Source organism: Magallana gigas, chromosome 2 (genome assembly GCF_963853765.1).
Source record: "Magallana gigas chromosome 2, xbMagGiga1.1, whole genome shotgun sequence".
Lineage (NCBI taxonomy): Eukaryota > Metazoa > Mollusca > Bivalvia > Ostreida > Ostreidae > Magallana > Magallana gigas.
Genome location: NC_088854.1, coordinates 22,406,469 through 22,422,672, shown reverse-complemented (window position 1 = coordinate 22,422,672; position 16,204 = coordinate 22,406,469). Strand labels below are relative to the sequence as shown.

The 16,204-nt window shown below is 31.6% G+C and overlaps 1 protein-coding gene across 3 annotated transcripts; it reads right to left on the bottom strand.

Moving 5' to 3' along the window:
- Positions 1-1,402: 1,402 nt before the first annotated feature.
- On the bottom strand, positions 1,403-15,348 carry LOC105332169 (uncharacterized). Of its 3 annotated transcripts, none has more exons than XM_034446144.2 (5): positions 15,202-15,348; positions 13,228-13,303; positions 12,611-12,785; positions 12,511-12,525; positions 1,403-1,813 (listed from the first exon to the last, which is right to left on the bottom strand). In XM_034446144.2, the coding sequence occupies exons 1-5, from the start codon at positions 15,207-15,209 to the stop codon at positions 1,551-1,553; spliced, it is 537 nt and encodes a 178-aa protein (XP_034302035.2). In that variant the 5' UTR covers positions 15,210-15,348; the 3' UTR covers positions 1,403-1,550. The 3 variants fall into 3 exon arrangements, 2 of the variants coding, with proteins under 2 accessions (XP_034302035.2, XP_034302034.2); XM_034446143.2 differs by lacking the exon at positions 1,403-1,813 and adding an exon at positions 11,657-12,079 and having other exon boundaries at positions 15,202-15,345; XR_010710886.1 differs by lacking the exons at positions 12,511-12,525; positions 12,611-12,785; positions 13,228-13,303; positions 15,202-15,348 and adding exons at positions 2,251-2,265; positions 2,351-2,507; positions 4,445-4,521.
- Between the last annotated feature and the right edge of the window lie 856 nt (positions 15,349-16,204).

The following is a 16,204-nucleotide window of genomic DNA, read 5'->3' as shown; positions in this document are numbered from 1 at the left end:
TGTCGTAAGACATTAATACACGCACCAAAGTGTTTTATAGATGCTGTCGTAAGACATTATACACGCACCAAAGTGTTTTATAGATGCTGTCGTAAGACATTATACACGCACCAAAATGTTTTATAGATGCTGTCGTAAGACATTATACACGCACCAAAGTGTTTTATAGATGCTGTCGTAAGACATTATACACGCACCAAAGTGTTTTATAGATGCTGTCGTAAGACATTATACACGCACCAAAGTGTTTTATAGATGTTGTCGTAAGACGTTAATACACGCACCAAAGTGTTTTATAGATGCTGTCGTAAGACGTTAATACACGCACCAAAGTGTTTTATAGATGCTGTCGTAAGACATTAATACACGCACCAAAGTGTTTTATAGATGCTGTCGTAAGACATTAATACACGCACCAAAGTGTTTTATAGATGCTGTCGTAAGACATTATACACGCACCAAGATGTTTGCCCCTTAAAAGCACTCCCTCGTACCTGTTTCAAGCAAAAAGAAGGCCACATACAATTTCCGATATTTAAAAAAAAATATAATTTACTAGTACATAAAGGATAAGCTGGGGCTGAATCATCGTCGGATACCCACGGGTGATCGCGTTTTTGTGATAAGTAAAAACGCGATCACCCGTGGGTATCCGACGATGGAGCTGAATTCGCTTTTGTATATAGACCTTAAATTATGTGGAAGAGGGGAAATTCAAACATATAGATGACATTTATAAATACACTCAAAATACGTGGAGACGTTTAGATATATGTACATATGGCGCATGAATTATCAAAGTGTATTCATTTAAACAATAAAATGCTCTCTTTGGTGATTCATTCGGGATGTGAAGGTAGCGACATGTATTGCAGAAAAAATACATACCGGGGTTAGCGTATTATAAAAATATTTTCTGCAATTATCGCTACCGCATGTATTTCGTGCTGTCCGTGATATTATGTCGCTGTAGGTTTTGACCAATCAATAAACAGGGCCTGTCAATTTCAGTCCTGTCAGTTTCTCGTTAGTTTCAGCTGCTGTAGATTGCGACCAATCGATAAACGGGGCATGTAGATTTCAGTCTGGCTGTTTCTATGGGGCTATGAATTAATTAAAAATTTCCGTAAGAAATAGAGGGAATAATACTTGGAATATGTAAATATAGTAAAATATACACATATTGCAGTCTCAGTTGAAATGCCAGACAAATCTTGTTGATTTCAAAGAGGCATGACTGAGTGACCTACAATGAAATGGACAGACCTAAGTCACATTGCAGCTTGATACAACTACCCAAAGTCGAATCTCTTGTTAAAATGGCTCTAAAAGAGCAATTGTTTAACCACGAACTTCTCTATCTAGGAATTGGAACACCCTACTTTTGTACGTGCATGCATTTATTAATATTTCAATGGAATATCTCCAACACGTAGACACTCAAATAAAAATAAACATATGTTTTGAATTACAAGCTTTTCCAAAAGTTAAAATACTCCACAACACATCAAAAAAGAAAATTAAATTGATGTTATGGCCACGTGCCCATATTACTGTCCACATGCCATCCAACTGATTCTAGCTCCATATAACTCTGTATCAGCCCAAGTATTCAGTTTAACCTGGAGTCCAGTTTTGGTAACATCAGTGACTTCCGTTGTTACCCTGGTGTTTCTGGTGTATCCAGTATCCAGAAGATACAGGCCATACGTAACGGTCGGCTTAGACTCAAATGGAGTTTGGAAAGTAACGCTTTGTGTATATGGCCAGCTAGGGCGAGGGTTGGTGTGTATTCCAACGACCCCTGATTCACCTAAACACAACGAAATCAATACTATGGGTTTTTTTTCTGAAGAAAACATTCACTAAAATTGTGTCAGCGATAACGATGAAGACAAATGATCAGAAATACTGGTATGTATACTTTATGTAGATCAAAACATGTGTCGTTCTCATATAATCTAGAAGATAGGTATTTTTGTGAAGAGAACACTATATGTACATATGACAAACCATTATATCAATAAATGTACAGAAAGAACAATGACTACTTTTAAATTAGGGAAAAAATATCCCCCTCTTTTGATCAAGCTGAGCATGTTTTTTATTTGAATATCAAGAAGTTTGTATTTTAATAATTTCATTTCTTTCCATAAATTACAAATAAAGATGAATTAAATTTCACACATTTTAAAACATTTTCATTCATAATGATGACATTGAAAGATTAGAAAAAGGGTGTATACTCACACCTAAACTCTTTACCTGAAATAGAGATTTAAATTTGATAAATTATTTTGAATGCAAAATGAATAATTATATTCGACTTGAAATTCAGTCATGAACTCACGATTTTGCAGAGTCTTTATCTGATTCCTTTGAACTGCTAGATCACGTTCAATCTCTTTGGTTTTAGCATTCAACACTGCTAATTTAGGTTTCATGGCGACTTTAATTAAATCAACAATTAGATCGTCTACGGTTGGCGCCCTGTCTCTTTCTAATGGCTTTTTGAAACCAAATATGTGTAAAAAGTGTTAGGTTTTTCAAAATACATGGTATACTTAAGAGAACTGCCAGCAATATGGCTTCAGCAGGTAGTCTTGCAAACTTAAAAACATTGTCAGCATTAACTTGTCAGTGACGTCGTGGTCAATGTTAAAGGGGCATGGTCACGATTTTGGTCAAAAACTATTTTTCCGGTTTTAATGTTTACAAGGCTTGAGTAAGGCAAACAAAAACGGGGCACGAGTATTGTTTACAGGAGTCCTGTATCTTGCTTATCACTCTACAATTGAATCTAAAATTTGGCTACTCATTAGAAATGCTTTTTTAAATCATTGTAGATAATAAAAACAGGAAATAAAAGGACTAACGTTATGTGCGGTATGGTCAAATACCTGCCCCCAATTTTAACCAATTTTTAAATAGTATCGTATAAAAATCAAATCTTCATAAATCATTTACAGTGGACGTCTATCACTTAAAAATCTTGATTTTAGACATCAATGCTCATTCGCTGTTTGTCCATGACGTCACCCAAATGACCCAATTCCTGCAATTTTGCAAACATTTAAGAAATGAACAACGTTATTTAGTGAACATGGCGTTATGAATAGCAATTGCTCCGCTAGCATATTCCATGATGCGCGCTAGCGCATCATGGAAAATATGCCAGCAGAGCAGTTGCTATTCATAACGCCATGTACACTAAATAATCGTTGTTTATTACTTATATCTGCATTTTACCACTCGCAAATACCCTGTATTAGCCTAGACCTTAACTTTTAGCTATTGCATCAAAATTAATCATTCAGACTGTAATGTATCTTTTTAATTCACATAGATTTGTTAACAGAATCAATGATATGTTATAACAGTAATTCTTTTAAAATATTATTATAAGACAGGTTTTGACATTAAATACATCAATTTTATGGAGTTGGAGAAAAACACATCATGTATCGTATAGTTGTTTAAATCTATAACGTCATGGAAAAGTATATATAACGTTACACCTTTATGACGTCATAGTATACTGACAGAGCAATTGCGATTATAGAGAAATAATTGCAACTCCTTCGTATGGGCTTACAGTGGGAAAGAACAATGGAAATGCAAATATATGAAAATAATTTAATTCTGATTGTAAGGCGCTTTCTGATTGGCTAAAAAATTATCTTTATATCGTATAAAGAATGATGCCTACGTCATAGTAAGACTAACGTCAAAAACGTATCAATACGCCTGACGTTACGTTTGAATTCTGTACAATTTAACGTCATTTTAAAGGTCAAATGACCGTTTTTATCTACAATGAAGAGTAAATAAATTAAATTATATGCTCAGGTACAATTTTAACATCTTTTTCTTCAGATAATTATACACATTATACTTAAAAATGGTACTAGAGCAAGCCTGCGCTTGATGTTTCTCAGTCGAAAAACCATCGGAAAACACCCACATTTTGCTACAAAACATCAATTCATCAAAATAAGGCAACTTCATGACGTCATTTCTACATTATGACGTCACCGTGGTGAAAACTTTTTACAACCTTATTTTCAATATGATTTTAACAATCTTCCACCTTATTTTTAAAGCTCTTTAGAAAACTTGAATTTTGGGGGCAAAAAATGCCAATACCGCACATAGTCCTTCGAGCAAAATCGTGACCACGCCCCTTTAAAAAGTTATCGTATTATATTTTAAAACGAATTTTAACAAATAACCTTTAATCTGAGGTTAACAATTATTAAACTTTAAATTATATACTGATGATTTTCTTTTTATTTCAGTAACCTTCTGATTTGGGAAGAAAATATTGTATCAAAAAAGGTACAAAAGAATCTTCAGTAGTTAAACCATCAAAAATATTAGTAAAACGGCCCGTAAAATCTAGCTAATGGAAATAATAGATATGAATATGGATATGTGTTTTTACTTGTGAAACAGCTTCAGTATTAACGACCATTGTGGCGAGCAACAGCATACTTTGCAATGGACTCATTTTTTTTCTACTGCGAAAGAAATGAAAAATTTTTTTTAAAAAAAAGATGGGTATCATTTCGTAAAACAGAATGATGCAGCATTAGTTGACAGAAGTAAAAATGTGTTGAAATACAATAAATTTAAATATTAATACTAGGTCATGCTATAAAAAAAAGAATATAGGACTGGGTAGGACAATAGCAATGATTATACTATTGCAAATGGAAATCAAAAACAAAGACAAAATTTGAAAAAAACATAAAGCCAAATAAAAACAAACGAAGAAATCGAAATCATCCTAATAAGCAAATATAAACAAAAATAAAGAGAAATAAATAACAATTAAAAGATTGTTCCTACCAATTAGTTTTTCTTTAATTCAGCAACCTGACATTGCGTTATTATGGTGGCATATCTCTGCCCCTTGTGTGCAAGTTATTTTTCTATCAAATATGTCGACATGCAAGATAAATATGTTGACATGCAAGATAATTATGTTAACATGCAACATAACTATGTTGACATGAAAGAAAATTGCAATCAGATAAGAATTATACAAAATCTCAAAAAATCTCAAATATCGCCTACCTGTGACATCCAAGAGGCTACATGTTACCTTTTTATGTCAACATGCAACTTAGTTATGTTAACATGCAAGATGAATATGCTGACATGCAACTTATCTATGTCAACATGCAACTTATTTATGTCGACATGCAACTTATTTATGTTAACATGCAACTTACGTATGTTGACATGCGAGATGAATATGTTGACATGCAACTTAGTTATGTTAACATGCGAGATAAATATGTTGACATGCAACTTATAAGTTGTATGTCAACATAAATAAGTTACATGTCAACATATTTATCTTGCATGTTAACATAACTAAGTTGCATATCGACATAAATAAGTTGCATGTCGACATAAAGAAGTTGAATGTTAACATAAATAAGTTGCATGTCAGCATAGTTATCTTGCATGTAAACATAACTAATTATAAGTTGCATGTCGACATTAATAAATTGCATATCGACATAAAGAAGTTGCATGTTTACATAAATAAGTTGCATGTCAACATACTTATCTTGCATGTTAACATAACTAAGTTGCATATCGACATAAATAAGTTGCATGTCGACATAAAGAAGTTGCATGTTAACATAAATAAGTTGCTTGTTGACATCAATTGGTAGCGTATCTAGCATCTTGGATGTCACATGTTGGCGATATTTGAGATTTTTTATAACTCTTATTTGATTGCAGTTTTCTTGCATGTCAACATAGTTATGTTGCATGTTGACATAACTATCTTGCATGTCAACATCTTTATCTTGCATGTCGACATAATTAAAAGAAAAATAACTTGCACATAAGGGGCAGAGATATGCCACCATACGTTATATATACCTGTTTTCGCATTTTAATTTATAACCACAGGGCAGCAAATTAAGCGACAGCTTTCGTCAACAATGATTATAAAGATTTATTAGATGGATTTTTTAAATGGAAAATTGATGATGACACAGAAAACGTACCGTGCGTATTTTCGGTGTTAGTGGCGTGGCAACATAGCCTGCTACCAGGCTGCAGGGAAGCAATAGCTTTCATCTAAAGATATAACGTTCATGGAAAAAGTAATCCCGATAGCTATATTCAATTTGATATCATTTTAAAGGTCAAGAGCTTGTCTTAAACTAATAATGGTAATATTTTTTAGCGCCACATAATCAAAATATCGCTCCAAAGCGCTTTTATTAAATGTACATAAAAGGGACATGACAAAACATAGAATGCGTAGCCATGAAACAAAAGGAAAAGTTTTAATATTAGTTTTTAAAAATTATAATGGTAAAGATATGGATATAATAAAATTTTTGCAAAGTTACAAATACATGTAATACCAATCTTAAAAATGAAGCAAAAGGTAGTTTATAAAAATAAGTTTTTAATTGCCTTTTACAGCATTGGACGGAGGTGGCTTGATGGATGCGACAAATTAACAAAAAATGTCGATGTAATAATTTTTTGGCTAGAAATTTCTATCTTCAAAACGGAGACCTAACGGCTTAACCATGTAAACTTGTGGCCCATTCAATATATCTAGATATCTACGGCTAGGCTAGCGGCTACGATCATGAATGTAGCCGGGTCATTATCAAAATATGCAGCCTTTTGCGTCAGTGTCAATTTAAAGGGGGAAAAATAATGTTCTGGGGAATATATACAGTGCCATTGGATTTTAGAAACGTTAACCTTTATTGTTGAACAAATAAATTGACAATTTTACTGCTTAAAGTATAAAAAAAAATTATTTGTTATGAGATTTCAGTGAATTTATGTTGTCATTAAATTTTTCCAACGTCCTTAACCTACAATATCTTCAATAATATTGATGTTTTATTCCAAAAATCACCGTTTATTTTCAAAACAACATTCATATTTTAATTTCTGCTATGCTCCTTAACAAGTTCTCTTTTAAAAACAATGAATTTGATGAGATATATGCTTGTACAAAAAATTTTTGTCATTGGTGTTACAAGGCAAATTATAAAAAAATATCTTAAAATACATCAAGTAAATAATATTGTACTACAGTTAGAACCCCCCAGATCATAGTGACATCATTCCCTGCTGCGAAAAAGATAAATGTATCAGTGATGACATCATTGTGATAGAAAATATGGCAGAAAATGTTAGTATGCTCAGAAAAATACAATGTAAACTGTGTCAGTGGGATAACGTGCTATTTAAGGTTTTCTATTATTAAGAACAAAAATTTTTTCACATAAATGATGAATGTTTATCACATTATAACATAGGCTATGTAGCTTTGTGTAGTATCTGTTCTCTTGGGTCATACTGCTACATTTACTATGGATACATCAGTGATATAACGGTCAGTGGTGTAACCAAAAATAGTTGTTACACCACTGACAAAACTGTTACACCACATGACATTATTTAATTATTTTACTTTTTCTTCCATTTCATTTATATTTTGAGCATTTTGAACAATTGTTATTTATCAATTTTACAAGTTAGACACTGTCACAATAAAGAAAGCTTGACTATTTAATTGCAATTGTGTTTTCTTAATCTGGAAAATGAGACCTGTTACACCATTGACATTATTTGAAACACCATTGACATTTTGTATGCTCAAATTATGTTTTACCCATTTAAATACTTGATTAAAAGATAAAAGTAAAAACAAATTTATTCTAATAGAGAAATGAAATTATCCACATTTTATTTTTTATTAAAAAATCAATTTTTTAATGACTTATAGTGTATTATAAGATATATTATTCCACAGACATTTCACATTCCCTATTATGTTATACTAAAATCTTTCAAATGCTTAAAGATAACAAATGCTAACTGAGCTTCAACAAACATATATAGACAAAGAAGAAGTGTATATGCGTTGTATGCATAGATTTTGGAGAAAATTGGAGAAATTTCAACTTTATTGTCCAAAATGTATAATTGATATGAGCTGGTATAGTATTGACGATGTTATTTGTGAGATTGATGAGCCAAAGAAAGTTCGAACTCGGTACAAGGTGGATAAAAGTGGGTGAATGCCAATAGTAAAAAATATAACATCAAAGAATGAGTGAATTCATGTAAAAAACATCTACATGCCATTTTTCTGTCAGTGGTGTAACACTGATTATAAGTGGTGTAACAGTGTGTCTATCTTCAGATTATGAAAGAATGAGGCACGAAAACTTTTATTTGAGATCAAATTTATCATGTTTTAAATGCAATCAAAAATAGAATTTAGTTTATTTTACAAAATTTAACACGCTTATCTCTTATTTATTATCGCTAGGTCAGTGGTGTAACTTTTATGTCAGTGGTAAAACATAATAATCAGTGGTGTAACATGTACATTTTTCTCCAAATAAAATTAACTGACAATAATACATGTATATTTGAAAACACCAGTGCATTTATAGTAATGTCTTTTTTATGCCCCATTAAAAGAAAAATCCAGTTGTGTTCTTTTTAATGCTCAAATTAAAAATTTGTTGAGTAACATCAAGACTTTGTCTCAAATGTTATGTTGGTCACTATGTAAATGTGTCAAATAGTTTCTGTTATCTAATTCTAATAACTTTAAATGAAGTTTGTTGAGATAAACTTTATGTCCATCATTTTAAAACAATTATTTTATTTTATTTCAGAATTTTTTCCTATACTATATGCCTGTTACACCACTGACAAAATTTTCACAGTTCATTAAATTTCAGTCTAATTATCAACCAAATGGTAGATTCCAATGTTTGCAAATTTTTAGATGTTTTACTTCATTGTTTGTTAAATGGGTTTTTGCAATAAAAGTAATTTTTTTAGCAATAATTTTCTCATGTTTAGCATTTTTCAAAAGTCTGCATATTTTGATAATAACACAGCCATGTTCAGATTGGCGGTAAATACATACATGTACGGGTGCTTTTACATTCATTTAGGTCAGGAATCAAAGAATTTTTTTTCATTGAACTTGTGTCTATTGACATGATAAAATGGATGAACCATTGTGTCAGTCTTTATCATGCTTATTAGGTTAAATTAAAACCATGTTATAGTAACGATTTTTCTTTTTTTTTAAAACCATTTTTATCACATCTGTTCCCGCTTAATTTATTATGTATCAGCTTAACTGATAAGTGCAACCAAAAGCTATTTTATCAATGTCATCGCTCTCACATCATTTAGTTTTTTAAAAGACATGTTAGGGAAAAGAAATATTAATATCCCCATTTTTGCTAAACACCATGCATATTTAGTACATGTTTTTGAACCCTATACCTTCAATATTCATTAGATTCTTGTGCAGATTTAGAGAGGGAGTAGAGGCCTCTTCATAAAATTCAACTTCTTTAAGTGAAAAAAAAATTAGAATCACTCTCTCGAAAACAAAATTATCCCTCCTTTGAACATATCTACATCCTCGCATGCAACCAACACTTATTGTTCGAACATGTTTTCCATATTATTATACATGCATCGTCTTGCATAAATCTTGTGTCCAATTCATTAAACGTTTCATCAATAGCATTTTTGGACGATCAAAACTTTAATAAGTAATCAAACGGGAATTGACCACGGTGGCATAAATTTTACATACAAAGTTAAGCGAAAGATTTGGAACTAAAACAAATTTCAAACCCTTGTACTTATTTCAACTGCATGAACTATTATAATTCATAAATCCAATTTTTCCAATATGTTGCACACTTAAACGCAGTATGCACAGCATGCGAGACTTGCTTATGATTTCCTATGTTTATGATACGTAATCAATTTTTTGAGAAATGCTCTCTAGTTTTTTTGTTTCTAGTAACAGGTTGGATTCTGTAAAGTGATTGTTTTACTGTATGAGGAGATAGGTCCCTGTCCTTTCCATGTGAATTTTTGTCCCTTAACCCTGTTAACTTTGTTCTGAATTAATTTTAATGTACTTTGAATACTAGTATTTTTTTTACATCATTCTTAATTTCTTTACAAGTTTTAAATGTTCATATGATTGTGCGTAACTATGCTATTTATAACCTTTTCCACCCCTTCCAAAATTACCTGTACATTGGATAGTGACACCCTGTTGTTAAAAAGAGTTTTCGGTTATTTTGGAATTTGAATTGTAGATGTTGGGTATTTTGTTTCATAATTTACACTTTATCCAGTTTTACGATTTGTGTATACATGCACTATATTAAGAAGATGTGGGGAATAAGAAAGTGCAAATGCCCATTTGGTTTAGCCGTAAAATAAAAATTTTCCAAATAAATATACTTCATAATGTTATAACACAAGTTTACAAAAGGGCAATTTCTTACTTTATTCCGTTTTGAATATTTTACCAAACGATACCAAAAATAAATTCTAGAACTTCAGTGGCATCGAATCTACAACCTTAACGCCCTAGCTTTATAATGTTACCTTTTGTCTGGTGCTCTAACTTCTAAGCCTCTATCCTCGTATAGGCATTTTATACGACTTATTCACCTACCTTCTTGGAAATGGTTTCTAAAACATTCGATAAAAGTATTTCCAGAAATTTTGAAAGATTTACCTGATCTGAAACATCTCAACAACCATGCATCGAAAATTTCATTCTTAGAATCAAAATTAAAGCAGCCCCAAGGATAATATTTACTTCGCGTCACAACGTTACATCCATAATTTAACACCCAAATATCGCAGACGAGTCCATGGGAATAATCATGTCAAAACGTAATAAAGCGGTATCCTATTATTGAGAATACTCTGGACCATACTTCGTATGCAGTTCTATATGTTAGTCAGTCCTTTTATTGTTTTGAGAACATCTTTTCCTCTTGGACAATGGAAATAACTGAGAGGCATTTGATACAGATGACCAGTATAGTCATCATCATCGTATATAACCAGTAATATATAAATGTACGTGCGCAATACTGGTTTAATTAAGTTCAATATTAAGGTAAGATTTAGACCAGTTTATCGGGTGGTCAATAATATCGATTGACATCAATCTTTAAATGTTTATGTTTTTCAGTTTCATTGCCTGTGAAAACACTACGAATCAAATTTGTAACATATGGTCTAATACCTTAATATATATATATATATATATATATATATATATATATATATATATATATATATATATATATATATATATATATATATATATATATAAATACGGTCGGTTGTGATCAAATTTAAAATGATGCCCTCGGGCTTTATTGGATTTGATCAGCCCCAGCCGTTCTTGATCACTTCATTATACTAAGAAATGATTCGTATATCAAATTAAAGAACTAAAAAAAATCTTTATATTTCTGCAAAACAATACTTCGCCCTCTTATACTGATGAAGATTTCTTTTCAATTTCTTTTCTTTTCTTTGTCCTGTTTTTTTTTTTGACGACATGAAAGGTATGATTTCCCACACAATATGCACTTAATGTTTGAGGAAATACATATGTTTTATGATAACCTTCGATAGAAGGTGATATCCGTTACAGAATGGCCCATAACTCATGTTCATGTAAATTAACCGCTTTTCACAATCCAAGATTATTTAGCAGTAATACTTCATAACGTTTAACTAATAGATGCTATTGTTTAACAGTGTATTTGTTGAACTAGGAAATGCAACGTCCTCCTTGTGTACGTACATTCATTTATTATAATATCAATGGCATATCTCCAACATGTGTGCACCATAATAAAAACGAACGAATGTTTTGAATTACAAAATTTTCCAGTAATAAAAATACAGCAAAACATATCCTCAAAAAATGATGTTGTGGGCACGTGCCTATATTACTGTCCACATGCCATCCAACTGATTCTAGCTCCATATAACTCTGTATCATCCCAAGTACTCAGTTTAACCTGGAGTCCAGTTTTGGTAACATCAGTGACTTCCGTTGTTACCCTGGTGTTTCTGGTGTGTCCAGTATCCATAAGATACAGGCCATACGTAACAGTCGGCTTCGCCTCAAATGGAGTTTGGAAGGTAACGCTTTGTATATGTGGCCAGCTAGGGCGAGGGTTGGTGTGTATTCCAACGACCCCTGATTCACCTAAACACAACGAAATCAATACTATGGTTTTTTAAAAAGAATATATATATATATATATATATATATATATATATATATATATATATATATATATATATATATATATATATATATCGAAACATGTCATTTAGTTCAGAAGATAGGTATTTTGGTTAAGAGAACACTATATGAACATATGACAAACCATTGTATCAAGTGTACCCGACTGAACTATTATTGCCTTTATATTCGAAGAAACTATCTACCCTTTTTTATTCAAGCTGAGCATAATTTTTTCATTGCAATTCAAGAAGTTTATACTTTAATTATTTCATTTCTTTCTTTAAATTACAAGTTTTACAGATAAAGATGAGTTTTATTTTACACATTGTAAAACATTTTCCTTTTAGAATAATGATAAATAAAGAGTTTAAAAAAAGGTGAATACTCACATCTAAAATCTCTACCTGATAAAGAAATTAAAATTTGATTATTTATTTGAAATACAAAATGAATGATCAGATTCCACTTGAAACTCAGTTACGAACTCACGACTTTGCAGAGTCTCTATCTGTTTCTTTTGAACAGCTAGATCAAGTTCCATCTCTTTGGTTTTAGCTTCCAACGCTGCTAATTTAGGTTTCATGGCATACACTTGTTCCATTAGATAAAAAGTTAGGTCGTTTCCGAATCGATTCGCTGTTTTCACATTGTCTGTTACTAACGGCTTTGTAAACCAAAATATGTGTAAGAAGTAAAAAAGCTTTGCAAATAAAGGCATTCTTGAAACTTGAACTGTAAGCAATATTGCTTCTTCAGGTAGTTATACAAAGTTAAAAACATTGTAAGCAACTTGTCAATGACGTCAATGACGTCGTTGTATAGGATTTCAATGCTAAAAAGTTATTTTACTTAGGTTTAAAACATGGTTAACTTAATGACGTATAATCTGAGGTTATTAATTAATATGGTATAAATAATGAAGATTTTCTTTAATTTCAGTTTCCTTATAGTTTGGTCAGTCGGGATGAAATGATGGTATCAAAAATGGTAGTGTTACAAAGAATATTCAGTAGTTTAATTCAACAAAGTTTTTACTAAAATAGACAGTGAAATCTAACCAGATAATGGGAAAATAGAATATGAAAATTGAAAGATAATTGATTTACTTGCGATGAAACGGCTTCAATAATGGCGACCATTGTGGCGAGCAACAACATAATTCGCAAGGGACTCATTTTTCTGCTGCGAAAGAAATAAAAAAAAAAAATCAAAGATTAATAGATTAATTAAGTAAAACAAAATTATACAGCATTAGTTGACATAAATAGAAATATGTTGAATTTGAAGGCGGTCAGAACTAGTAACATGAAAGAAATACAATCATATTGAATATTAGATCAAATAAAACATAATCCATACTTTAAAACAAGAGTCCTATGGGCCAAATCGCTCATCTGAACAACAATAGACATAATAAAATCAGCTTTATGGAGTCATATACATAATATCTGAACAATTTCGTCTAATAGATCCTGAATAAAAACAATAATTCACCTGCATGTTCTTATAATCATTACTTAGCCCCTTTTGTAACAGGATGATTCTACAATCATATCACATATTGAGCATTGCAGTTCTTTAGAAGATCTTTTAAAACAACTGCATGTATATGAATTATAAACCTACGTCAAAATTTGAAGCCCTTGTGGGACCAAAGAATTGTCATGGGACAAGAGTCTAAATAATTTTAAAGAATGACAATATGTCAAAAAGCTTGCATATAAGTAAATCCATATATAATAACATTTGAGTTTTTGTGAACATTTAAATGTTTTCCTTTGTAAAATTGGACCAACCCCCCCCCCCCCCCCCCCACCATGTTGCCCAACCCTACTCCTGAAGATTGTGATTTTTAAACTACACTATCTAAACTGGCTACAATTACAACTTTTCTATGCAATAGAAGATTGTTATTTTAAATTATTCATACATATTCATGTGTAAAAATTTTGCCCCACCATACCCCCGGGGTCATGATTTTAACAAACTATTAATGAATCTACCCTAACCGAGGATGCTTTACACCAGTTTCAGCTTTTTTGGCCAATCGGTTTCTGAGAACACGGTTTAAAAAGATTTTTATCAATAAATTCCTATATAAAAAAAAATTGACCCCCTTTCTGGCCCAATCCTACCCCTGGGGATCATGATTTGAACAAACTTGAATTTACCCAACCTGAGGATGCTTCCACACATGCAAGTCAAGTTATTGCTTTTTTGTCTGACTGGTTTACGAAGAGAATATTTCCAAGGATTATATCTATATATTACTTAGTAAAATGTAACCCCATCCCATTGTGGCCCCAATCCTGTCCCCCGGGGTCATGATTTTCAGAACTTTGAATATACATTATCTGAACATAAGTTTTAGTTTTCCTAGCCAAATGATTTCTGAGAAGAGGATTTAAAATTTTTTTTAATAAAATTTTCAATAAGTCCTTATTACCTCCCCTTAAATAGGTCATGACCTTAAATTTCACAACTTTTAATTCCCTTTGTCTAAGGCTGCTTTGTGCCAAGTTTAACTGAAATTAGCTCAGTGGTTCTGGAGAAGATGTTGAAAATGTAAAAAGATGACAGACAGACAGACAGACAGACGGACAACATACAATATGTGTTCAGAAACCTCACCTGAGTTTATAGCTCAGGTTAGCTAAAAAAGAGTATACTACTCGGTAGGACAATAGTAATGTGTGATAAGTTATTGACAAAAACAAAATTTAGAAAACTCAAAGCCAAATGGAAAAAATCCTTATAAACGAAGATCTCAGTATCCGAATAAGCAAGAATATAACATTAAAAAGAAACAACAAATGTAACGTTCTTAATTAATAGATAGAACCTAGATACACTTATTGTGAATATTGATCTTGCTTCTTTTACTTTTATTTACTGCGACATTGGACTTGGTCAAATCATTTACACTTGTTCTTTTAACATGTTTTTTTTTTTTACTAAACCATAATGTATTCATTGGGTACTGTGATCATAGATATTTAACGGAGGGCGTTATGTGTCTATGTTTTGATCAATTAGAGACGTATCAGAAGAGATAGAAGAAGACAAAAGAAAGTTCTTACCAAAACATGAAGCTGCTGGCCTTACAAACCGGACTAATTCATCTGTTGTTTTTTTTAAGTTTTGACGTATTGTTTAAGTATCGTTTTCCTGTCTAGTTTTCAAAAATGATTATTAGTATATCAGCTTTATAGAAGTGGCCCCTTTAACAGTGTTTATAGAAACTTATCCTCATAGTACATTTTATATGTGAGAGTACGCGTACTGTTTATTAATAAACCATCCTTTTATTCGTTATACTTGTGAATGTTTAGACAATGTGAGTGATTTTCAAACAAAATGTTAGGTTTTTTATTTGATTAGGAATCTTATACATTTAATCTGAGTTTCTGGTCCGTTAGTTAGCCTAACCGCTACGTAGATATTCGTAACCTAAACATTTAATGCTAAGCATCAAAATTAAGATGACTACCTTAGTTACCCTGTGGAACAAACACGAAAGAAGAAAAGCGTACAATGCCAGTCGAATCCCCTGCACCTAGGACATTTAAACGACTTGTGTGCATCTCATATAAAGGAATCTTGAAGGTGTGCATCAGTACATGTTTAAAATAAAAATACATTACTTGATCATTATTAAACATACATTTATACTTAATACTTTTCTTCTCATTTTGTATTTCTATTGTTGCTTTCTTAACATTAAAATAACAACGTGATATCAAACAATCTTTGACTGTGCTAGCGCTTTTGTTTATAAGACGTTATTTGGAATGGGCAAGATCATTATGTATTTTTGTCGTAATCTGAAGAGTTAGAAAGTTTTTCCAAAATAATTCTAGATCGATTACATAGAATAATGTTTTACATAAAAGGAAGCAAAAGCGCAGAATTCAAAAAGAAAAGTCCACTATAATTCGAACACCCTCTCAGCCGAGTGGTACTGATTAGAGTCCCCCGCCTATCACACTGAGCTACCAATCACTGTGAATAACTTTTATTGTTTGACAATTATAAATATCTTTTGAAGTTTTTGTAAAAACCACGAATTTTGACCCTTTATGG